Source organism: Lepidochelys kempii, chromosome 2, assembly GCF_965140265.1.
Source record: "Lepidochelys kempii isolate rLepKem1 chromosome 2, rLepKem1.hap2, whole genome shotgun sequence".
NCBI lineage: Eukaryota > Metazoa > Chordata > Testudines > Cheloniidae > Lepidochelys > Lepidochelys kempii.
Window position 1 is genome coordinate 225,109,102 of NC_133257.1, and position 27,200 is coordinate 225,136,301.

General features: G+C 40.6%; 1 protein-coding gene across 15 annotated transcripts in view; it reads right to left on the reverse strand.

The window, feature by feature from the left end:
* AKAP9 (A-kinase anchoring protein 9) overlaps positions 1-27,200 on the reverse strand; it is a 209,566-nt gene that overhangs the window by 125,288 nt on the left and 57,078 nt on the right. For 9 of the 15 annotated variants that reach the window (XM_073333991.1, XM_073333998.1, XM_073333988.1 and 6 more), the window contains 3 exons: positions 14,655-14,699; positions 4,624-4,677; positions 4,007-4,177 (listed from right to left, as the gene is read on the reverse strand). In XM_073333991.1, the coding sequence (XP_073190092.1) occupies positions 4,007-4,177; positions 4,624-4,677; positions 14,655-14,699 (270 nt within the window). Of the gene's footprint in view, positions 1-4,006; positions 4,178-4,623; positions 4,678-5,137; positions 5,157-6,841; positions 6,861-14,654; positions 14,700-27,200 lie in introns of those variants that run through there. The other 6 variants (XM_073333994.1, XM_073333990.1, XM_073333987.1 and 3 more) reach the window with 5 other exon arrangements.

Sequence of the window (27,200 nt, forward strand, 5' to 3'; positions counted from 1 at the left end):
GCTCTTCTAATAAAAAGTACCTACAGTTCATACAGGGAGATGTTCACTCCACTGACTTCAATGGCTTTGCAGCCACTTACGTCAATGGTAAAGTGGGACCAGTACCTACCAGTTGTACGAAAACCAGAGCACCAATAGCAGCCATTTTGTTCCCCAGGTTGACTGAATTTTAAAATTATTTTTACAAAGAAAATCAAAATGAAGTGTTAGTGTCTGGCTTTTCATTAAACTTAGAAAACTAACATCAGAAAGTCAATGGAAGTGTCTACATGGAACACTTTTCTTATAATGCTAGACATTCACCTGTGTTGGTCATTATCCTGACATGTTGGTTTTGTATGAAAGGAGAAATTGCTCGCCTCATGAAGAGACGAGCGTTCCTGACTACAAAACTGCAAGAGGTTACGTGGCCTTGGAGTTGTAGGCAAGCTCATGCAGCCACTTGTGGACTGTTGCACAGCTTGGGAATGAAAAGGTTGATAGTGTTAAAAAGGTGGAGTGGGAGAGATGCTATTCTTTTGCATGAGTCAAAATGTGCTGCTATGAACTCCAGTTGTTGGATGGGAGTGAGTGAAGATTTTCTTTGTTCATTCGCAAGCCAAGAGCATGGAAACATTGGACTGCCCGTTGTGTGGATTGAATGACTTCTTGGAGGGTCCTGGCTTTGAAAAGGCAGTTGTCGAGGTAAGTAAAAATTATGATTCTCTGCCTTCTGAGATGAGCTGTTATGACTGCGAGGAGTTTGGAAAAGACATGAGGCGCAGTCAAGAGGCCGAAAGGTAGGACCCTGTACTGATAGTGTTGTGAGCCCAGAAGGAAGCGAATAAAATGTCTGTGGGCAGGATGTATGGTCACAGGAACATAAGCATCCTGCAGGTCAAGGGCTGAAAATCCAATCTCCCTGCTCCAGTGCTGGAATTATGGTTGCAAGAGTCACCATTTTATTTTATTTAACGAATTTATTGAGGCATCTTAGGTTGAGAATGGGTTGCCATCCCCCAGTTTTCTTTTGTGTTAAAAAGTAATGGGAGTAGAACCCTTTTCCTCTGTGTTGGTCAGGCGCTGGTTGTACTGCTCCTAATTGGAGGAGGTGATGCCGAATTACCGCAGCGCCCGAAAGAGTGGCAGAGCTGCCACCGAATTGCTGCTGCGGGACACAGACTGCCACCCCATTCCAAATGCCACCCCAAGCATCTGCCTGGAAAGCTGGTGCCTGGAGCCGGCTGGGAGCGGGGGGGGGCACTGAAGTAGGGATGATGTTTTCTATACCATCGGAATGCGTTACCTAGGGAGGTGGTTGAATCTCCTTCCTTAGAGGTTTTTAAGGTCAGGCTTGACAAAGCCCTGGCTGGGATGATTTAACTGGGAATTGGTCCTGCTTCGAGCAGGGGGTTGGACTAGATGACCTTCTGGGGTCCCTTCCAACCCTGATATTCTATGATTCTATGATTCACTGAGGAGCCCATACCTGGGTCAGAAGCCGGTCCGAGTGACTTCGGCCCAAGAATCATTTTCAGGCGGAGTTCTCTATCTTTATGTGCCCTGGATTTTAATTTGGAACAATGGGCACAATTTTGAGGAATGAGGGACTCCCCCCTGGCATTTTATACACTGGGAGCGACCATCTGACATAGGGATGGCGTCCCTGCACGTAGTGCACCACTTAAATCCTGGGGAGCCAGGCATATTATCATTGGCTGGAGACTGGGAGGAACAAGCGGGAATGAATTTTTTTATTTTTTTTTTTATTAAAGGGATGAACTTATCTAGTAACTAGAGTGCTAACGTAAGGGAAACAAGGATATAGAACGGGTAAGAGAAAAAGTTTTAACGAGTCTGCTGTAGGTCCGATTCCGGCCGGGGACGGTAGAGAAGGAACTGAGGAGTTTGGCCATGCATGCGCACTATTAAGACAAGACTAGTACGTGAGGCAGGCTCCGCGTATGTACGGCTGATACGGGGACTGCTGTAAATATCTCCGAACAATGGCGCAGGGGCACACAGACACCTGCAGTGGAGCATCCACAGCGACACTTCTCAAAGAAGAACCTTACAATTACAACACTGTGAAATTTCAGATTTAAATAGCTGAGAACACAAAATTTACAATTTTTAAAATCCTTTGACCATGAAATTGACTGGGCCCGATACATACATATGCCCAGAAAGCAAGTTCAGCAAAATTAAGTGAACAGAATTTATTCTTAAGCATTCTTCCTATTCATTCACAGTATTATCCAATCTGTTTTTAAATTTGTTTTTGTTTATTCAATTTGGTTTTTCTTGAATAGTTAAAAAAAAAAACAAAACCATGACTGGCAGTTGAAATTAAAACAGACACAGATACATTCAGACTGATTTTTTTAGAAGATTAGGAAAATAAAAGGCTCTTACAGGAGCTAAGGAAAGTATCTGTTGCAACTATTTTTCAATTAAGATATAATGCATACTACAAAGCTACAGTAAATATAATTTAGTGTGACTGAAAAACGTTCATAAGCATTATTGTGCTACAAACTTTTAAGGATATCACATAAAAGGGACATCTTAAAAAAACAAACAAAAACAAACAAACCAGACTTACGACGGTCTTATAAACTTAAAATTATATATGTTCACTATCTTTTCTTTCACTGAAAAGCACACAGTGTTGGCAGCAACTAAACAGAAGAAATTATAACTCTTATAAAATCCATCAAGCACGAATGGTACAAGACACAGTAAATAGGAACTAAACATGAATTAAAATTTATCAGTACCATGGGAGATAAGTGGTCTTTCAAATCATTCATATGCACCGAAAGACAAAACAGTGATAACCTACCCCTTTTTTTATTTATAGGGAATGCTACTTAGAAGGATATCTACATTTCACCAGAAAGTTACATATCCTTTTTCACAGATTTGCTAAAATAAAATAAAATCTTTCAAAAATAAACAAAAAATCCCACAGGGATGAATAAAATTAGGCCTACTTAGTTTAAAACACTAAGTTTGTAAACCATGATCCAACAACAAAATTCTATCTACAGTAGAAACTTATAAAACAAAGCAAAACATATGAACACACATGCAGTATCCAAATCAACAAAAGGTCAAGGAAAAGAGAGACAAATGTGAAATGAAATACAGACCATGAAAAATAAAACTATGCCTTAAATTTCACCAATGGTCCAAATTCAGTGTGATATAAGCTAACAAAAACCTAAGAACTTTAATAGGAGTACCACCTGCTTACATCAGGGCAGAATTTGACTTAATGTTCCCATTATTACAGGGATCGTTAATACAGTTTCTTAGCATTTAATGTAAGAAACCTTTCCTTTAACTCCAAATTGAGAAAAGTTTCTTAGAATATGTTCATCTAATTGGCTTGTATGCCTGTCTGTAAACTCTGACAGACAAATGACCTCCTGGTTCAGTAGCTACCTCAGGAATCTCACTTCTTTGGTAGGAGGAACTTGATACTCTGCTTGGTTTCTGAGGAGCAAGGGGGAAAGAACTGTGTACTGCCACTGGAAAATTAATGAGGAAGAATTAAGAGTTTGTCTTGAGGAAGCCCATGTAGCCACTCTTCCAACCAGAAGACAAGCACTGCAACTGCTAAGCACAGAGTAAAAATGTTGGCCAGAGAATAAAAAGAAAGGTGAAACACACAAACTGAAGCACTGAAATGGGTTACCTAGGGAGGTGATGGAATATCCTTCCATAGAGGTTTTTAAGGACAGGCTTGACAAAGCCCTGGCTGGGATGATTTAGTCGGGGATTGGTCCTGCTTTGAGCAGGGGGTTGGACTAGATGACCTCCTGAGGTCCCTTCCAATCCTGATATTCTATGATTCAAGATGATACATGCTGATGAAACGTCATTCTCTTTGGAACTAAACAAAATTGTGTATTCCACATTCTCTGACTGGCTCTCTTTAACCATAAACACGTCTAGGTGATACTCAGCATTTTTGTGTGTAACCAAGTAGCAAACAGAAAGCAACATACGGTAATTATACCTGTTGCAATCCTTCTGTACCATATGCTGCCCTCATTTCTTCTAGTTCTCTGTTTAGCTCTTCGATCTCTTGTTGTTTCCCAGCCAATTCATTCTCCATCATCTCTAGCCGTGTCTGAGAATGCTGCATTTCATGCTCAGAATAAGTCTCTCCAACTCCAAATTCTTCTTCCTAAATCAATCCAAGTTCCTTAACAACCCAACACTTACATGTTTCCTCAACATGAGCAGAGTCAAATTTTGAATTCTCTATCAAATACCACGTTAGAACATTAAAATATAACATAGCATTTAGGAGCTTTTTGCCATGGTAACCTGCCTTGTTGGCATAATTTACACCTCAAGAGCACTGACATACAGTACTTCTGTGAATTCTGTATTAAAAGGCTAAGCTTTAGACTAGAAGGAACATTTTTTTATTTTTCCTAAAGTTTAAAAGAGGCCACATTATACCTATTAAGATGTCATGAAACAACAACAAAGCTGGATAACATAGCGTACCACAGAATTTTTGTTAGTAAGACAGGTAGTTTTGTTCAACCAGAATATTAATATACAAATTGCTTAAGGTTTTTAGTACCCAACATTAGTAATATGATTTAATTTGTAATACTATACCCTGATTAAGTCTGCTGATATAGCTGTTCTTGTCACAAAACTGCAACCATTTACCTGTATAAAGACAATTTCTAGACACATTATAATTTAAGATGTAGCTTAAATTCTAGCTTCCTTTCATTTGAGACGTATCTGATTATTTTTGTAGACAAAACCTCATGAGCAGAGAACAATCACTTCATTTGAAATGCACACAGTTAGTATATACTGTTCCAGAATCTGATTGTTTTGCACAATTCAGATATACCTAATTGTAGCAAGGGTTATTTTGTAATTTAGAGCTACTCAGATTAATTAAACCTGGGCTGATGTCTTTATGATATAAACTGCAATAGAATTCTGATAAACAAACAGAACAAGGAAATTCAGATTTAAAAGGTACACATTTTAAAAATATTAAAAATCAGTAACAGAACATACAGTATGAGCAGACTGAACAAATACATTTTAAACACAATATATTTGGAGTACACACATTTAAAAATGGTAAAGAGAGAAGCTCAGTAAAGAGTACCTTAAATTACTAAACTCCTCTCTTCATTCATTCATTTTTTTTTTTTAAGGTGTGCACTTCATAATTTGCAATTACTAATCACTCTCCTCTGGAACCAGAGTCGTCATATCATATTCTTGTAATCTGAAATAATTTCTTACATTGAAAAATGTACAAGAGACTTTGGATTTAAAATAAAATATCTGAAAATTTCTTCTTCCCTTTCACTTACCTGCTGCTGTCACACGGTGCAGCGTCCATGAGATTATTTGACCACATAAACCAATAATAAAGAGACTCCAAAATTTTAAATACAATCCAAAAACAATACTTACAGATCAACAAAAAAATTGTAAGAAACAAACACAAAAATACACAGGGCTTTTACTCAGCAGGTCCTTTGACCCATGTGTAAAATGGTGAAACAAAAAACTGACACATTCCTCTCAGAGCTCCTCTCCACATAAGAATCTGAACTAGGAGTGAGGATTTTGGAGAAGGGGAGCTACTGTATATTTATAGGATTTCAGATCCACCAAACATCATTGCTGTAGTGTTTAAGTAAAAAACCCAGTATATTATATGGAAATCTGCTTAGAAATTGTCTAGGCAGGGCAGGGCTTATTTACAATATGAGGGCATCATGACTGTGCAAACCCTAAAGTCTAACATCAAAATGCACTTGCAGGCAAGGGATCAAAGTCTGACCCCCAAGTTTGATTAAAGCTGTAGGGTATCAAAAATAAGAATGCCTTACTCCTAAATGACATTTTGGTAGAAACACAGAGTGTGTTGACTCGCTTTGGGGAGAGTCAAGTCCAGATCTCCTCTACAATAAGTAAGGTCACCAAAACATAGTCTAAGTTTGAGAGGGAATCAATACTGTAAAAATCAGGGGATCCCAATAAACTCCTCTGCCCCTATATGAGCACAGCAGGTACTCTTAACTCTGCAGGGCAACTGGCTGCCACTACATTCACCCAGCGTTTGCACTGTAGCTACTACCTGAGGCCTTAGACCAGATTTGGGCTTCTGGTCCTATCACAATAATAATAAATTAAATTAGTCGGAAAAAAACATGAATGTAAACAAAACAAAATGCTACTTTTCTTTTTCCTTTATGTACTCCAATTTCTATTGGCTCTTAAATTGATAAATAAAAACACTGGCTACCGAAGAGTTATACACCACATCTGTTGGATTGCCCACAGTGGTCCTCTTGTGTTGTGTATAATCTCTATACTTCTCCCATCCAACTCTCTGTGGAATCTATTATACTTTTCTCTTTTGGCATGGTGCAAGATGAAACCTAACATTTTTAATAAATTTCACTTGGTATTCCAACATATAGACTGAACACAATGAAGTATAGAGGCTGGAGAGATCTGGTGGGTGCCAAACAGGCATAATTTTAGACATGGAAGAGTACTGGCTGTAGGAAAGCTGGCAGACTATTACAGGAATGTGCAAACACTGATTTTGAAATATCTTGTTTTAAAATAGTTATAAATTAATTTGTAGTTTTTAAGGCCACAGTCCTGCACACGATTCAATGCTCGTGGACCTCTGTGCAAGGCTCATTGATTTCAAGGGGTTTCCATGTGGGCATACTAGATTGCCTACACAGAGCTCCCTACAACACTGGCATCTAAGTCCATATGTATAATTGATTATTGATTTGGAATCTTACAATTTATTTTCTACTTTTAAAGTTTTGCAATGCACCTTTAGGGATGAAATGTTCTTAAATCACACTGGTGTGCCTAAGTACTGCAAGCATACAAAAAATGAAGTCATCCATCTTTGGAGATCCTGGAAATATCGAGTAACAAGAGTACAGTTGTTAATCTTAGTTCTGAATTTTCCTGTTTTCATTATTATCTTAATATTTTCACAAGAAATATTCCCCAAATATAAAATTTCTTTTAAATTGCTTATAATCTATTTATTGTGTAAAGACAAATGTGTTTTAATTTATACTTTATTTTATATTGTTTTAGCAAATACAATGCATATTTAAGCAAAAGCAGACTTAAATACCACAAAACTATCCAAGCAGCACAACTGAAGTGAGCTGTAGCTCACGAAGGCTTATGCTCAAATAAATTGGTTCGTCTCTAAGGTGCCACAAGTACTCCTTTTCTTTTTGCCAATACAAACTAACACAGCTGCTACTCTGAAAACTGAATATAGTGATTCATGACTACTGCCACCAGGGGTCAGCACGAACTTTTTGAGCCATTGCACTTTAACGTACAGTGTAGCTATCACCATCAGGCTCCATTAATAAGATTTTAGATCCTATAGACCTCGGAATCCCTGACATGCTACCACACAAACTGTAGCATCAATCTTCTATATGGAGCTATTTCAATGCTATTAAAAAATTACTCTCCAATATAAATTATCAAGTTTACATGTCAAAGCATTGGCAATGTAGGACAAATTTTAATATATAAAAACAACATATTACTGACTGACAAGAAACTTTCAGGTCAGAAAACAAAAACCAAAGTCCTTAATTTTGTTATATATTAGTTTATATAAAAGCATCTGGAATGGGTAATGTATTTTTATTCCACATCTTTAAAACAACTCATATTTATTTATTTTAAAATGTTCTTTATTCCAATGAGGATTAAGATATACATTTTATTCAGGAATTATTTCACTTTTATTGCCACATTATTATTCCATGAACACAGAGGTTTATAATATCAATACTAGCAGACTGCATTGCTTGCAGTCTGGAATGTTGCTAATTGCTAATGGTCTCTTTTAATGGGTCCCTCTTTTAAACTAACCGAGAAAACACTTTGATTCTGAAAATTTCTACCAAGTGCTGAATCCTCAGCTTTTGCACTCTTATAATTTAGTGCTTTTTTAGTTGTCTCATATTATAGAAACATCACAACATATTGAGGACTCCAATAAGTTTTAGTCTGATTACTACAAAGAATCTATCTAAGATTCTAGCACTATAATTAGATCACCTTGGCAAAACCTATTACAATTCACTCTTATTTTTAACCTGTGCCTAGGCAGAAGGTATTTCCTGTTGGTTTCATATAAACAATTAGAATAAAGACTTAAGCATAACAATAACCGATGCACAACCTTTCAAATCTAAAGAGACTAACAGTGATTTTTTAAAAATATGTGATGGCTGGGTTACTTAAATTATTTTTCCATTATATAGTAATGTGCATTAGAAAACAATTCTTCATTTTAAGGTTAAAGACTACCGTTTACAATGTAATTAGTTTTTCTAACAACAACTTATTTTCTTCATCTTCCTCAACAGTGATTAACAATATTCCTCAGGGTTTGAAAAAAAGAAAAAGAAGTTTTGGCTACTGTCTTTTAGTACTTCTCATAGAAGTGTGGAATACAAGTTTATATTTGGACCCAGGGAGAAGCATCATCAAGAAAGGTAAAAACCAGTGCTCGCTAGTGGGAAAAGCCCAATTTCCCCTTAGTTTGGGATTTGAACTGTAATCCTGACTAGATTACTAATCATCACCATTATTTAATTTTAAAGGCTACACAAGGTCTCATGCTAGCTTAAAATATGTAATTTGTTACAAACAGCATATTCTGTATATATATTTTGGATTTGGTTACCATGTCCACAACTGTGGATCTGTACAGGAGACTGAAGGAAGGAGAAGACTTCATTTATAATAATAAAATTCCTGCAACAGAAGATTGCTGATATTTGCAGTTTCTGTTTCCTCCAACTTTGCTTAGGAAACTGTACTCTATCATCAGACAGAGCCATTATGAGCAACGTTCCTCAAAGAGGGATATATTTATTTGTCACTGGACTTTAGCCAGTTCCCCAAGAGAATTAGCTAACAAAAAAGACCCATAATGCTCACTTTACCAGCTATAATAAAACAAACAACTTTTAAATACTAGTTTAAAATATTCCACTTGAAAGCATGACTACTACTTTTTTAGCATTATTTCTGACTGAAAAAGTTTAAATAATTTTTTTTTAAAAATGATGCAAAGCCTCTTTAAATAATGAGAAGAAAGAGGGGAAGCAAAGAATAAGATGCGTACCACTACTAAGCTCATCACCGGCCTGTTCAAGTTGCCAAGCACCCTGGCTCCCACCAACTTCAAATTAAATTATGGGTGTTTAGCATCTCCAAATGTAAGGCGCTACATGCCTGAAACAAAACTGAGTTCAAGATTCAGTCTCAATTCCATACAAAATTTGTCCAGTCTGTGCTACTGTATACAGAATTTAATTTTTTCTCACCTTTCAAAATTCTCAATATTACAGATGGCTGCAGTTGTTCATTAATGTAAATGAAACATATTTAACTACTAAAAGTATTATTATGGCTGACCTGAATATATGATTGATGACCACTCAATGCAGTTCCTAAGACACATGTACACTAGTTCCATGATCTCACTGCAGACAGTGACAAACTTCACTGACTTTTAACAATTAAAAGGAATGTACTGAAAAGCTGTACACTCTGCATCTTAACAATCATTGCTTGATTTTGAAAGCCAACAACTATTTGAACTGCATGCACAAGTTTCTCACTGTCTACTTATGTTTTGGAACAGAATTATTACTTCATGAGAAAAGGGAGGGGATCCCTCTCACAGAAAAGAGAACAAGAGTTCCTAGAAAAGCATGAGCTCATACATAGTTTTTTTTCATTTTGGTTTTCAAAGAGGGTGAAAAATGGGATTTTTTTTAAAAGTAGAGTTCAGAAGGAGATCTGGTTATAATTCTACAATATTAGTCTTCTGTGGTCTTTGGCATTTAAAATAATGTTAGAGATTTTAATAACAGTAACTGTAGACACTAAGGAGAACCTTTTGAATTCCAAAAAAAAGAAAGAGTACAGACCCACAAGGTGCTGAGCTAGACTGTAAACTCTTCACCTCAGGGATTGTGTCTTCCACCTATCTTTCTACAGTGTTGATGCTACCATAGTCTAAATATTAAATACTAATTAACCCATGCTCATCCATAATCATCATGAGACATTACATCAATGTCCTTCATGTACTCTTTCTCAATCTCTCCGGACTTGCATGTTTTCTTGGGATTTTTGCTCTCTCACTTTCTGCAATAGCTGCTTCTTACATCAGATTAGAGGTTTTGATTATACTTTTGTATGGCTCTCATTGTGCATATGTCAGAGCTTGTCATACTGCTCTGGGCTTCTGAGGCATCTAAGTCTGGCTCTTCATGTACAATGGATGTGGTACAAATATCTCACTGTGGTATACATTCTAAACATATCATAGTAAAGTCAGTTCTGTGCCCTGAATTGTATTTGTTTCCTTTTTAATGGCAAACTGGTGTGTATGAGTTGCTGCCTTTCCTCAACACACACACACAGCTCCTGATGATTCTTTTTATCTTCTTCTATCTCTCACCCTTCGCCAAAACATATAACAAGAAATGTGCTGTGCCCAGGTATATGAGATATGAAATCTCTAATCAGAGCAGATAACCTGGATTTCCTTCAGGTAGAGAGGAATAGGAGCCACTAGTTACCAGAAGTAATGTTATAAGCGGACCTGGCAGCACCACCTATGTCAGGTTGCCTGACATTTTCCACTGTACAATCCTGCTTTCAGTTACTTAACATTGCAAAACTTTAACTATTTGGGCTCGAATCTTCCATCCGAGGTGCAGGGCGGGATTAACGCAGGGGCTTTAGGGGCTGCAGTGCAGGACCCCAGGCTAAGAGGTGCCCCAGTCCAGCAGGGCTCAGGCAGGCTGCCTGTATGACGTGGCCCCATGTTGCTCCCAGAAGCGGCAGGCTACTGGCATCTCTCTGCGGCCCCTGGGGAGCCTCGGGGGGGTGTGGAAGAGATACTGATCCGCACGCTGCCCCTTCCCCCAGCACAGTCCCCGCAACTCTGGTTCCTGGCCAATGGTGTGCTGCGGGGGCGGCGCTTGTGGGTGCAGGCAGCACACAGAGACATGCTGTCCACCTCCTCTCAGGGGTGTGCAGAGAAGTGCCAGCAGCTGGCTGCTTCTGGGAACAGCATGGGGCCATGGCATACAGGCTGCCCTGCTGCGCCGCTGGCCAGGAGCCACCTGCACACCCAAACTCTCTACCAGACCCCACACCCCTTCCTGCACTCCAACCCCCCTGCCCCAGGTTACAATCCCCTCCTATACCAAACTCCCTCTCAGATCCTGCTCCCCAACACTCTGTCCCTGCCTGGAGTCCCCTCCTGCACCCAAACTCCCTCCCAGAAAGAAACTAATATAACAGCTGTTCTAAGGTAAGAAGTAGGCTATTTTGAATTAACTTAACTATATTCTACATATTTTAAGATTGAAATGTAACCACAGAATGGCTTTATGTTAATTAAAAGGCAAGTTTAGTATAGAGCTAATAGCCTATTACTATTATTATGGCTGTCCTGAATATATGATTGATGACAACTCAATGCTTGACTCAAATGCAGAGGGGACAAGAGCCAGACTTGGGAAGGAAAGGAGTAAACTGGGACAGAGAGGTAATGGGGGGGGGGGGGCGGCAGGGGGATGAAGGGGATGAAGACTGAGGATGGATGAGGAGCTGGAGAGACTGGGCAAGTAGATTATAACTGGGAACCACTCAAGAGAGAAGATGGGCAGGAGACCAGATCTGACAATGAGCCAGTGTACAGGGGAGAACAGGAACAGGGTGGGCAAAGGGACAGACAAAAAGCCAGGGAGGTAGGAGACTGGGACAGGGAGCTGGAAAGGGCATTGGGAGACAGAGCTTGGATAAAGAGCCCAGGGATGGAGACAGACAGACTCGACAAGGAGCCAGTAAGGGGGAACTGAGACTGGCTGCAAAATGAGACTGGGACTGACTGAGCAAGGAGACTTGGATGGTGGACAGGGTAGGAAAAGATTGAGAGCAGGATGTGAAGAGGAATTGAGACTGGAAGTTAGTAGGTGAACAACTGGAGTCTAGGAGGGAGGGAGACAGATGGGATGAAAAGCCAGAAAGGCTGGCACTGGCTGGGCAAGAAGACTTGAGGCAAGGAGCTGGGGGGAAACTGAGAATCAGATGAGCAGTCCTGAGAGGAAGACTAGGACTGGCTGAGCAAGGAGACTGGTACTGGGTAGGCAAGGAGAATAGGAATTAGACAAGGAGCCAGGGGTGGGGAGAAAGACAGGACTGGGACAGGGACAGGTTGGAGGGGATGGAGCAGAAAGGGTCAAGCATGGGAAGAAGGGGTAGAAGTCTATGTGCCTACTCGAGTACACTCCCCTCTAGAGCCTGGAATGGAATCCAAGGTTCCTGGATCTGAACATTCCTCTGCTGTCAGCAAATATCTCTGAAACCCACTGACAAGGTGCATATTTTGTCGTCCTCTAGAGAGATAACTACTGCTATCAATTACTTCCTTTGCTCAAATGGCAGAGGTCTGTATGATGGCTCTAAAGGTTCCAACCTTGCTGATTATTCATGTGGTTTTCAATTTGATGTCACACAATGGCATCTGTTTCTTTTTAGCTTGCTTTTTTAAACACTTAGAAAATTACACATTTAAAAGCCACGTTAAGAGAACATTAAGGTTGCCAAAGAGCTCCTGTGTGATGCTAGGCAAGTCGATTAAACCAAACTTTTCACTAAGGGCTTGCCTTCACTGCAAAGTTAACCTGATTTATATCTCAAGTACTGCCACCAGCTTGAGTCCCATCCACACACAAAATCCCTTACCTTGAGTGTGGTTGTGCTTTTAACTTGAGTTGGCTGGCCTGGCAGGGGATATAAGCTAAAGTTTAAGTTACCTAGAACAACCACTCTACAGTATGGATGCAGGCTAGCTCCACTCGAGCACTGCTGGTCCTCCAATGCCTTCCCACAATTCCCTCTGGATCCCCAGAAAGGATGAAGAAGTTCTCATAAATCACTGGGAAAGAATTCATAGAGTGGCTCAGCGTACTGCAGTGCAAAGAACTATGGGATATATCCCCAGAAATCTGAGTGCCACACACAAGTGAGTGCAGCATCGGTGTGGATGCAGTAGTTTGAGTGTTATTTGGCAGTGTGGTCTCTTTCACACAAGCTAGGATAACTCAAGAGGAGTAACTCAAGTGACGATAACTTGAGTTAACTCTGCAGTTAAGATATACCCTAACTGTATGTTCCTCATTTTCTGTCTACCCAACTTGAGACCCTTAATCTGATTTGCAAAAGTGCTGTACTCTCACATCTGCAAAATGAAGTCAGTAGGAGCAGGGCCATCGACATACAAAGTTCTATATGAAGCTAAGTACGCTGAAAAAATCAGGTTGTAGGCATTTCAGACTGAGCACCTAAAATTTGTGGACACTTTTTACTTTAATCCCTCTGTTCCTCAGTTCCCTGTCTGTAAAATGGGAATAATAGCAGCCTCTCTCCTAACAGCAATGTTGTTATAATAAGTTAATAAATGTTTGAGAAGCACTCAAATATTATAGTGATGAGTGCCATGGAACAGCCCCTGCAGAAATTAATAACTGTATTCAGAGCAGGGTTTGAACTGTGTGCAATAAATAAGGCAATAAAGCATTGAACAATTAAGATAAAACAAAATATTGAATAGCTGCTGATTTAATTAGCACTGAATGAGGCAGGGGTCCTGGGAAAAGACAGTATGTGAACATGTAATTAAAGACTATCATAATGCATATGCATAAGGGACCCAAATTAAGGTGCACAAGCACCCTATATTCTGGCATTTCCTATCTTTTCAGTGACCGGCTTTGCAACCTTAATGATATTTTAACATAGCTTTTGTATATTTAATATAACGTGCTGACCAATATATTGACTCAAACGTATTGTTCTCAAATTGACAATATTTGAATTTTTCTACTTGTGCTATCTCAAAGTTAGAGCTGGGAATTGGCAGGGATAATACTATATGTTACAAGGCTCACCATAAATACAAAGTAGCACATTAAATTATAAACTCTAGCAACTGATTAGAGAAACTATCATAGTTTTTGAGGAAACCTTAAGAGATAAGAAAATTAATGGCATATTGACATGAAGTTAATTATTAATAACTCTCTAAGGGCCTAATCCTGCTCTCAAGGGCAAGATGACAATGACTTCAGTGTGAACAGGATCAAACTATTTCAAAGTATTTCTTTCTATAATTAACTAATTTTCTCAACAAGTAGTTTCCATTTTACCTACAAGTTAAAGATAATCACTCAACTTGTCGTTTAATTCTCCACAGAAAATTAACACACAGAAATAGTTGCATAACCAGAACTCTGAACAGTACCATTAAAGTGCAATTGTAGTGAAGAAACTATTACATTGGCTTACAAACCTACTACTTTATTAGATACAAGTATTTATCCTGTTATTTATCTGGCATGCTGCTTGTTTAATTGTGACTGCTAAAAAAATAAGTTATATTTTCATGTTATTTATAACATTTTCAAATTAATACTTCCTTTCTCTTTTTTTAAACAAACAAAATATTTAAAACTATTCCACAGTGTTTAAATGTGACATATTAAAAATGTAAAATATTTCTTCATTCTTACCTCAGAACTATAATCATCTGCTGTAGTGGAAATTTCACTGTCTGGCTAAAGTAGGAGAAAAATAAAAATATTTACAATGTTAACAGACTTCAAAACATTAAACATAATTTCTATCTATTTTTGTGTATGTGGACAGTAGTTAAAGCCACCTAATGAAGCATATCTAGTTAAAATACTCATGTTATCCATTAGAATCTACAAAATGAAAGCCTTTCCCAGCTCTCTGAGGCCTTGTCTATACATATAGCTATACCGGCAAACCCTCCTAGTGGAGATGCAGTTTATATAGACAAAAAAGTGCTTTTGCTTATATAGCCAATACCAGTCTCTCTGCAAAAAATAAGCAGTACTGGCAGAAGTGGCATTACTATACATGCAAAAGTTTCTAGTGTTGCTCCGGCTTCAGATATGATTATGCAAAGCAGTGAACACCTTCAATTTCCACTGAAGTTAATGACCGCTGAAGGTGATTTCTTGCAGGAGGTGCATACGTAGGCTCATATCCTGCAGATCCACATGCATTCAAGCGACAGGAATAGGGCTTCAATTTTGAAAGTAACAAATATGCCCAATGAATGACCTGATTTTATTACCAAACATGATTATCAATTGAAACAAAGCATCAATTTAAGTTTTAATGTCTAAAGGCTTATCACTACAAAACTTCAGAGGTATTCACATGAAGTCCATACTTGGCATGTTAAAAAATACTATGTATCTTTCCCAAAGCTAAATGATATAAGGGTACACTTTAAAACTTAATTCTATATAGGCAAAAATGGTGGAAGGGGAGATGTCCAACATCCTTAAGTCAGTTAGAGCCTTTCCATTTACTTAAATGGGTGTTGGATCAGGCCCCATTAGGGTGACCAGATGTCCTGATTTTATAGGGACTGTCCTGATATTTGGGTCTTTGTCTTATATAGGTGCTTATTACCCTCCACTCCCTGTCCTGATTTTTCACACTTGCTATCTGGTCACCCTAGGCCCATGTAATTAAATAGTACCAGGGAGATTTTCAAAGACACAAAGAGCAGTTAGATGCCTAATTTCCATTGACTTTGAATAGTGCTGAATTGCTATTTGTGTATATTTCCTTTACTATATAAACTTGTTTTACAGAAATATTTTAATAAATATATGAACATAATAGTCTGAAAGATAAGATGATTTCATCCTATTCTGAATAATAAAAATGAAATTCACTTATTTTTTATTTTTATTTCTTCTCAAATTAATGTTTATTTGGTAAATTAACAAGCCACGATTTAGAATTATTTAACATATGACTAAGAAACACTCACTCACTCGGCACCTGTCAAATAAATTGCACTTAATGGGAATGTATGTTAATACCATCCTAGGACCAGTAATTTGGGCAAGGTTTTCCTTGTGGAGTTTCCAGTGAACTACTACTTTAGAAGGTGGGGTTAGTACTCTTAAGGAATCACTAAAGGGTTTGGTCATCAAAACTACTTGAAGATGGGAGTGTGCCTGAATTCTGGGCAATATGCCCTCCCAGCTTCCTATAGTAGTTGTACAATCAGAGAATGTACAGACAGCCACTAGACATCTCCCAGGTGGTGGGTGTTCCATACTGCCAAAGGGAAATCTCCTAAACAAATGCCGACCCAGTCAACATTAACTTTGATAGTAAAACTCCATGGAATTGTTGGAAGGGAGAGGGGATATGACAAAGAGCTGGTGTTGCCCCAGTCATGATTATGTAAGTTAAAGTAGGCCACCCCAGCACCTTTAACTTACACTTTTTCCCCAACTTTTCGGCATGTAAATTGTAACAACTTAGTTGAAAATAAAAAAGGCAGACTATTTTTATTTCTACATTTGTTAGAAATTAAGTGTGTGGGTGGGGGGTTGGGATTAGGGCAGTGTTGACAGCAGGGCTGCAGGGGGCTCCCTGCATGGCCAAGGTGCCCCAAGACACCAAGGTACGAGGGAGGCTGCAGTCCAGGCCTTGTGGAGCAGAGAATCCCAGCCAGGACTACAAGGAGGAAGATGAACCCCAGTACTGCTGAGCTGTTCTTGCCTGGAGATGGCTCCCACACATCTGGCTGGTGAATGAGGGAGCAGGATTGTAACAGTGCAGCTGAAGAAGACTCCCTACATGGCCAGCAACACCCGATCCCTGGAGGTGCAGGGTGAGGGAAGGTACAGTGGGGGGGCAGAGCATACCTCCTTGGCCAGAACTGCAAAGAGGAAGAGGACAAGCTCCCAGCCCTGGGGGAGGCCATCCCATAAGAACAGCCATACTGGGTCAGACCAATGGTCCATCTAGCCCAGTATCCTGTCTTCTGTCAGTAGCCAGTGCCAGATGCTTCAGAGAGAATGAACAGAACCGGGCAATTAGCAGGTGATCCATTCCCTGTCGTCCAGTCCCAGCATCTGGCAGTCAGAAGCTGACAGATATCCAAAGCACCGGCTTGCATCCCTGACCATTTTGGTTAATAGCCATTGAAGGACCAGTCCTAAATGATCTTATCTAATTATTTATTGAATCCAATTACAGTTTTGGCCTTCAAAACATCCCCTGGCAGTGAGTTCCACAGGTTAACTGTGCATTGTGTGAAGAAGTACTTCCTGTATGTTTTAAACCTTCTGCCTATTAATAATTATTCAGCAGTTGAGTAACCTCCCCCATGGCAGGGGACTTGGCCTCCTTCTTGAGGCCATGGCCAGCAGGCCCTGCTCTGTCCTGCCACAACCACAGCCTTTCCCACGGGTGTCACCTGCCCAGCGGCCATGCAGGGAGCCCTCTGCAGCCCCACTGTTATGGGAAGAAGGAGCTCACTCCTGCCTGGGGACAGAGTCATTCAGCAGCAGGGTGGCCTATCTCAAGGCCAGCGCTTGTCCTCATCCTTCTTGGAGCCCTGATTTGGGGTTTGTGCTCTGCTCACCATGTCCACAGCCTTTGCCGCACATTACACCTGCAGGGATTGGGTAGCACCTGCCCTGCGGCAGTGCAGGGAGCCCGCTACAGTCCCGCTCTTGTACCAGCTGAGAGTGCTGGGGGTCTCTACTCTACCCTGCCAAGACTGCAGCCTTCCCTGTACCTTGCTTCTGCAGGAAGTGTGTCACCAGCCCTGCAGCAGCACAGGGAGACCTCTGCAACCCAGCTGTCAGGGTCCTGTTCCCTCACTCCCATGACGACAGGGTTGCAGAGGACTCCCTGCACAACCTCAGGTTGGTGACTCCTAATGCCTGCAGAAGCAAGGGAGGAGGGGAGAGGCTGCACTCCTGTTGACAGTTACTAACTGACATTTTTTTTCATTGCTTTCAGCATTAGCTGAAATGACATATTTACTGACTTCTGTCGGTTTACACTGAATCCTGCAAAGACTACACATTGTAAGTGGCTATCAGCTTTTGTGAGGAAGTCTGAGCCTTAAAGTAGTTGATTTACATCCTCTTACACATCATACGTGAATCCTTCGTATCACAAAATGTGACTGAATGGAAGAGTTAACCACAAATTTCAAATACAGAGGATAGCAATATGTTCTAAATGTTGATTGGCTCCTGGGACGAAAGAAAGACAGGCACACAGACTAAACTACAGTATGCAGTAAATCTGTATAAATGCTGTTATGTAAGTGATGTTCTCCCTACTGTTAGAGTGAATAGTTGTGGATCTTTTTTAAGTGGTTGTTTCCAAATTTACAGGATTAGTCTTAGTAGCCCAATAACACTTTATTAGATAATTTGGTCTGATATTAGAGTTCTGACTACTGTGTCCCCAGTGCATTCAGAAGATTGAGTGTTTATTCTTAGGTTTCAGAGTAACGCCGTGTTAGTCTGTATTCGCAAAAAGAAAAGGAGTACTTGTGGCACCTTAGAGACTAACCAATTTATCTCTAAGGTGCCACAAGTACTCCTTTTCTTTTTGTTTATTCTTAAATATCCACAGTTGAAAGACATCCTACATGGGTTCTCCTTCCCAGTTTAGATGTGCAGTCACCTGCAAATAATTTCTTAAATCTTTTCCCTCTGTCCCACCTTTTTTTTTTAGGCAGAATGTAAGCATTAATTGACTCAGTGAATTGGAAGGGAAGCGTGACATACAGTCTGAGAGGTTCTCTGTTGATTGCGACCACCCAGACTTTAATGACTACCAGCACTTGTTATACAGCATGAAAGCAGCCTTTTCATTTTACTCCTTTTACATTGATTTAGGAAGGCTTCCAACTGATATGCGGCACCAGCAGCAATAGACAAACAGATCACCTCCTACTCTTGACACAGTGACAAAAGATACCTCAGATTAACTGAATCTAAGCTAGAGGGAGAAAATATCACATTGGACTGTCTGTTTCTATGGTTCAGTTTTACTTTTCACCTGTATAACATGCACTCCATTTCCCCACAACTGTTATTTCTAGCAGGTTCACTCTCAGAAAAGACTGACAACATGACATCTTTGGTGTGTTTTCAGTGTGTGTACATCACTGATTGAAGCAAATACACATATTATGTGGCAAAAATGGTGATATCGTTCTGGACCCCACATCTTTACATATCCTAACAGCTCTGCACTGTTGTTTCTGAGTTGCTAATTGAAGATACATGTTCTCTCTTCCATCTGGGTAGACTACTGTGGATGGCCCCAAGGTTCCAAGAGGATGTCCACACAGTTTTGTTTTTCAGATAGGTGGTACTTCTGGTAGCTTGGATAAATCTCCTGTTTGGCTGTTAAGATTGAATTGTTTTGCCAAAAGATTTGTCTGAAGAAAACGGCAGAATACTGGCCAAAAGAGCTCAAATTAAACCTCTTTGGATATGTATTTTACTTCAAGGGCATGATCCAAAGCCCACTGACATCAGTGGAAAGATTTTCATTGACTTCAATGGGCTTTGAATCAAGCCTTAATAACGCATGTCTATTGTTTTATTCTCTTGCTGCCTCAGCCTCTGTAGGCAGTATTCAGAACTGGCAACAATTTGCAAATATTCATCTTATATTCTGTGGGTCTAAAGAATTGTATTTCATTTCCTATGGCTGATCAAAGCCTGCTCACTCACTTGAAAATGAAGTTCTCTGTGAGGCTGTATTGTCCCCTTTCTTTACATTTTACCCCATTGCTGTATACTTCCAATAGTTATCAGTCAATAGGAATCACTAATTTCTATATATCTCATCTGATTGAACCCTCAGGATTCAGTTTTAAAGGAAGTATGGCTTCTCTCTTAAAAAATCATTTGCTAATAATAATAAAATAATTTGACTAGGGTGATGCACATGAAACTATTTTTTTCCTTTCTCACTCCCTATATCTGTGCAATTTGTTTCAGGTTTACGATTCCTCGCTTACATTCTAGGTCTGAATTTTTGCGTGTTATACTATCTGTGTCCTGTAGAATATCCAGAAACAGGACTTTTTTTTTTCCACATCTGGGTCCAAGCTTATGAAATAACTTTATGTATAACTTCTGTACAAACAAACAGTTCTTTTACTAACCTTAAGTCTGTTTTTTTCTAATTATTTTTTATTCAATATTCCATGCATTTTTCCACCTCCAAAAGATTTTAAACCTCACAACAATCTTCAGAGGGAATGTTACAAATGAGGAAACTGAGGCAAAGGTGCTAAGTAACTTGCCTAAGGCAACACAGGAAGTTTGTTTCAGAAGGAAGATTAGAATTCAACAGTACCAGACATGTAGGCATTGCTCAGAACATACCTATCTTGGCACAAAATCCCCTACATACTCACTAGAATCACAAAGATTACGTTACTCTAAGTAGCCACGGAAATTGAAAAGTAGCATACTTTTTAAAAGTCCATATACAGCCTATTTTCAGCACTTAATGCTATTTCACTTTTAAGGAATACCTCAGGTGTAGGAAAAAAAAGAGTATTTAATAAGTGACACATAAGCATTTCCCCCCCAATTCTAGCACTTCTTGGATAGTAGAATAAAGGGACAGGGCCAAAGATTGAGTACCCCTTAAAGCAAGAAGAGCAATCAATAATAAACCTGATACTGAAATCACTGAGCCTGGAGAATGTCTTATTGTTATTGTGAAACAAGATTCCACATACGAGAAATGAAACTCATTCATATTTGAATGTATTATTGTTACTGACAGGACTACAACCTCTATGAAAACTAGCATAAAAACTCCAGAATCTTAAATTAATTTCTGAATAGTGGCTGGCTATTAGCTGATGAAGAAAATACCTTTATTTTAGACAAAAAAGTGTTGATGGTACTTCACTGCCTGATTTACATGCCTGCTCACATCAAAATATTTAAATTTGTTGGAGTTTTGCATTCTAAATTCCCAATGTGCAAACTATATGGCCTTAAATTTCTACCAAATGCATTAAGAATGAGATCTGGTTATAATTCTACAATATTAGTTTTCTGTGATCTTTGGCATTTCAAATACTGCTATTAATATCTCCAACGTTAACTGTAGACACCAAATAGAACCTCCTTTTTTTTTTTTTTTTTTGGTATTCAAGAGTACAGACCCAGAAGGTGCTGGGCGAGATTGTAAATTCTTCACCTCATGGATTGTGTCTTCACCTACCCCTTCTACGCTGTGGATGCTACCATAGTCTAAATATTAAATACATTACATCAATGTCCTTTATGTACTCTCTCGATCTTTCAGGACTTGCATGTTTTCTTGGGATTTTTGCTCTCTCCCTTTCTGCAATAGCTGCTTCTTACATCAGACTAGAGGTTCTGATTATACTTTTGTATGGCTCTCATCGTGCATATGTCAGAGCATGCCATACCACTCTGGGCTTCTGAGGCATTAAAGGCTGGCTCTTCATGTACAGTGGGTTCAAATATCTCACTGTGGTATACATTCTAAACGTATAAATACCATAGTAAAGTCAGTATTGTGCACTGAATTGCATTTGTTTCCTTTTTAATGGCGAACTGTGTGTGTAAGTTGCCTCCTTTCCTCAACACACAAACAGAGCTCCTGATTATTCTTTGTATCTTCTCCTACCTCTCACCCTTCACCAAAACATATAACAAGAAATGTGCTGTGCCCAGGTATAGGAGATATGAAATCTCTAATCAGAGCATATAATCTGGATTGCCTTGAGGTAGAGAGGAATAGGAGCCACTGGTTACCCAGGAGAAAAAATATTATAAGCGGAATTGGCAGCACCACTTATGTCAGGTTGTCTGACATTTCCCACTATAAAATCCTGCTTTCAGTTACGTAACACTGCAAAACTTTAACCATTTGGGCTGAAATCTTCTGTCCCAGGTACCTGCTGCAGGCTAAATATTTTGGAACATTTCAGTCAAAAGAGTTCTGCCATTTCAGAGAAGGAATTTAGGGAAAGATATAGTGTTTTGTCACATTAAAAAATCCTTACTATGGTTCCATTGAGGAGCTTGAACGCCCCATGCTTTGGAGCAGTGACTTGACATTTGGCAGGAGGGTGGGTTTTGTGGCAGGGATATGCCTTTTGCTACTCCCAGGAAAATCTGGTCAAATTTGGCCAAGTTATAAGCTTTCTAAAATCTCAATTTGCACATGTTCAGTGGAGGTTTGTTAGAACTTTACAGCTAAAATAAAATCTGCAAAACTCCATCGCATTCAGCATGCTCTAGCCTCTCGCAGTTCCAATGTGTGACTACTCTCACACCATCCTAACTGAGCACGGTTTTTTGCCCAGGGCTACAGGGGCTCAGCAGGACTTTCCCTGTAATTGCAGCTGCAGAGGGGCTGAATGCAGGAAGACTGTCTTTTCTGTTAATCCTCGGGGAATTCTGTGCCACTGTGCAGTGCAGAATTTTGCAGAAATTGACGTGCGCACAGAATTTCCTTTCCCCCACAGAAATGGGCTGAAGCGCTGCTAGCCTCACTGGGGTCCACTGGACTCAGCAGAGCCCAACTTGCACATAGAAGAAACTACTGGGAGAAGCAGGAGGGAGCTAGAAGGTTCCTGGAAACTGCAATTCCCAGCATGTCCTGAGAGAGGGAGAGGGCTGCGGGCATGAAACTCCATGAAAGCCTGGTATCGAGCATCAGGCTGTTTCTCCCTCTGGATCCCTGGGCTCTAGGAGAAAGGAGGATGGGTGTCTGGGCGAGGGAGAGCCTGCAGCTGGGCTCTGGGGGAGGACGGGTTGTGGATGTCTTGCCCCCTAGCTGGGCTCTGGTGGGGAGGGGTAAGGGGCAGAGAAACAGGAACTGGGTTGTCATAGGGGTTTCTTTAACTCCCTACTCCTGGAGGAATTTGTGTGTGTCTGTACTGTTACAAAAGAACAACCATACTGGGTCAGACCAAAGGTCCATATAGCCCAGTATCCTGTCCTCCAACAGTCGCCAATGCCAGGTGCCTCAGAGGGAATGAACAGAACAGGTAGTCATCAAGAGATCCATCCCTTGTAACCAATACCTAGAAATACTTGCTGACAGCTATTTTGAAATACCAAAATAGTTGAAACTGTAGGGTTTATGTAGTGTTATTTTGACAATAAAATTTGCAATTTTAAAATATTGTGCGCAGAATATTTAATTTTTTGGTGCAGAATGCCCACAGGAGTATTCAGTGCTCTCAGTCCCCCACCATATCTGCTGGTGCCTAGGCTGCATGGACTAGGAAAGTGCCTGATTCAAATATAGAGGGGACAAGAGCCAGACTCGGGAAGGGAAGGTGCAAATTGGGACAGAGTTGGGGTTGAGGAGGAAGATTTGAGACTGGGATCTGGCAGCTGGTGTGGTGTGGGTAAAGACAGAAACTGGAACTGGCAGCTGGAGGGGGAGGGGGTGCGGACACTAACTAGGCAAGGGCACAGCCTGGGAACAGGGAGACAGGAAGCTGGGGAGGAAAAGAAGAGGGGAAACTGGGGAGAAGGGGGAACAAAGACTGGGGATGGATGAGGAGCTGGAGAGACTGGGGAAGTAGACTACAACTGGAAATCACTCGGGAGAGAAGGCATGCAGGAGACCAGATCTGACAATAAGCCAGTGTGCAGGGGAGAACAGGAACAGGGTGGGAAAAGGGACTGAGACAATAAGCTAGGGAGGTAGGTGACTGGGAGGGCATTGGGAGACAGAGCTTGGATAAGGACCCCAGGGATGGAGACAGACAGACTCAACAAGGAGCCAGTAAGGGGGAACTGAGACTGACTGCAGAATGAGACTGGGACTGACTGAGCAAGGAGTCTTGGATGGTGAACAGGGTAGGAAAAGATTGAGAGCAGGGCGTGAAGAGGAATTGAGTCTAGGAGGGAGGGCAACAGATCAGATGAAAAGCCAGAAGGACTGGCACTGGCTGGGAGCTGGGAGGAAACTGGGACTCAGATGAGCAGCCCTGAGGGGAAGACTAGGACTGGCTGAGCAAGGAGACCGGGAATTGGACAAGGAGCCAAGGATGGGCTCCTGGCTCCGCAGCAGGGAACCTGGAAGCCCTGAGAACCCTAGCTCAAGCCATGGTTTTCAAGACTTCCAGGCTCCCAGCTGTGAGGTTGAAAGCCTGACAACCTGGGATCCCTGGCTCAAGCCATGACTCTCAGGGTATGTTTACAATGCAATACAACACCCACAGCTGGCCCATGTCATCTGACTCAGGCTCACAGGACTATGAAACTGAAGAGTGGATGTCCAGACTTAGGCTGGAGTTTGGGCTCTGGGACCATGCCCCCTTGTGGGGTCCAATAGCCCAGACTTCAGCCTGAGCCCAGACAGCTACACTGCATTTTATAGTCCTGCAGCCCGAGCCCTGTGAGCCCAAGTCAACTGACATGGGCCAGCCATGGGTGTTTTATTGCAATGTAGACATCCCCCCACAGTTTAGGGGTCCAACATCGCAGCAGGACACCAAGGCTCTCATGGCCTTCTGGCTCCCTGCCCCTGAACCAGACTATCTGGCCAATTGGCACCCCAGGCTGCCTGACTCCTGGGGAAGGTGGCCTCCTGGGCTACACATGCCTATCACAACATGTGGTATACCTAATCCAGTGCACTAAGTGCCCCAACAACAACTACGAGGGTGGAACCAGACAATCACTACGCTCCCAAATGAACTCACACAGGAGAACGATAAAAGACAAAAACCACTACCATTTGTGAGTGAACACTTTTCACAAAGCGATCGCTCTATATCTGACCTATCAGTCCTCATCCTCAAAGGAAACCTGCACAACGCTTTGAAAAGATAACCCTGGGAGCTTAAGTTATTACTCTACTAGACACCAACAATCATGGACTTGAACAGAGATACTGGATTTATGGCTTATTACAACAATCTGTAACACACAAACCCCTCTTTTTGTCCTGTGACTGCTGAGGTGTTAACAGGCCACTGTAACTTGAATGATCCCTTACAATATGTGTTAACTACTTACGGGAAACAATCTGTTCCATATTGCATTTTGCTGCGATGCTGGGAGTTCCTTTCCCAGATTGAAGAAGAGCTCTGTGCTGCTTGAAAGCTTGTCTCTCTCACTAACAGAAGTTGGTCCAATAAAATATTACCTCACCCACATTGTCTCTGTTTTACCCTGGGACTGACCCGGCAAACAACTAAACTGCATATTCCCTACTCCCCACAGCTGCTGCCCTGATTCAAATCAGTTTCATGGCTACTAGCCAGGGATGGCAGCAGTGAAACTGATATGAATCATGTCCTCTTCATTTAGCAGGTCCTGGAAATCTGGGAAGCCTATTTAGTTTCAGAAACACCATGTTTCAGTGTTTCTGAAATGAAAATTTTCAGAACCCTGGTTCACAGGAACACAAAACAGAAATTCCAAATTTTGGCCCGCTCTGGTGTTGAATAAGTCAATTAATTTCTGTGGTTCATTTTTAAAGTTTATATGAATTCCTTATACACTAAAGGTACATCTGCACTTGAGCTGGAGGTGTAACTTCCAGCTCGGATAGACATACGTGCACTAGCTTTGACTGATCTTGTGCACTAAAAAAAGCAACGTAGTTGCAGGGAGCAGGATGGGTTCGTTATCCAGAATCCTGCTCAGGACCCTAGGTACTTACTCATGAATCTAGCCCATCCTGCCACCTGCCCACAGCGGCTACACTTCTATTTTTAGCATGCTGGCTCAATCAAAGCTACCCACATGACTCTACCCAAGCTGGAAATTACACCTCTGGCTCCATCGTAGACATACCCTAAGGTATTTTGTGATTTGTTTTCCTCCTCATACTTACCTTCCTTACACGAGTGCTTGTAAGGATTAATGAACACAAAGTGCTGACTGTTTATTATGTAGATCTTTGTCTTAGTTCCTTTCTCTAATGCCATTCCACTTAAAATGAACAAATTCTATGTTAATTTATACACAAAACAAACCAACTGACTTCAAATCAGATCTAAACTGAATGGAGCTGTATGGAGTTAAGGCACTGCAGAATTTGACCTTAGGTCTTTTATGATGTAATTTTTTTTCAGATTCTGAATTTTCTCTATCATTGGTTCCCTCTCTTTTTCACATAGGCAAGAAATTCCAAGCATGGAATAGGAAATTTGAACCTGAGATTTTTACCTTAACTTTTATGAATTTTTAAATAGCTCAGCTTCCCTTTTCTTCAGCGACACAGAACTTAATCTTTTAAATCTACAGTCAAACCAAAATGAAACTTTCTATTGTTGCAGAGCAACTGCACTGAGTTATGTTAGTATTTATAGACAGAGTGTACGTCTTCAATCCAGAGCTTGTCTGTGTAGGCTGAAAGAAAGAGATAACAATAATTTTGGCAGCCCTTTGTCCAGATGGTGCATGTTGGATTCAGTTTTTCCTTTATGTCATTGGGTATCTACTCTTTCCTCCAATGAAAATTAATTTTATTAGACAAACTATTTTCAAATAGAGTTCTCTAATAAGCAAACAGTCCTCTGCCCTTCAACATAAAACTAATTTGCTGGGGCAGCTGCTGAGAGAGTAGCCTGACTTACTCTCTCACATATTTTTATTATACTTCATTTTCTTTTATGTCACTTTCCCTTCTCATCTTTCTTTTATCTTCCTATCTCTTTTCTTCTCCTTAAAAAGCTTTTCCTTCAGTTGAGTTGTTTTGGTGGTATTAATACTATAGACGTTCACTAACTTTCTCTCACCTTCAAAATCCTATCTCCCTATTTCTCCATGTTGTTTTAGTTTCTACCTCTCCTTCCATGTTCTTAGTTCTCCCCTCTCTCCCTCTTTCCTCTGAGAACTCTGTCTCCTGTCAGTGTTCCTACTCTCTCTCTCCTGCCTTGACCAACATTACTGCCCCTCTCAATTCCCAAACTCCTCAGGACCCATCACTTAGGATTTACTAATCCAATAGTTGGCAGTGTCACCAATTATTTTTTCTACCTGCCTAGCCATGCCCCTGTGTAACTGTGATCTTTACCAGTAATGTTTCCCCATTCCCTCCCTTATGCCAATCCTCTCCACATGCTTCATCCTCTCCTGCTCTCACCTTCCCATCTTTTCCTTTTTCCAACAACAAAATTGGCTTAGTGTATAAACAATTCACATAATCTTTTTAAAAATTCACAGTAAATTTTTTAAAAGACTCTGTACCCCCTATGTTGTTATACTGCAGGA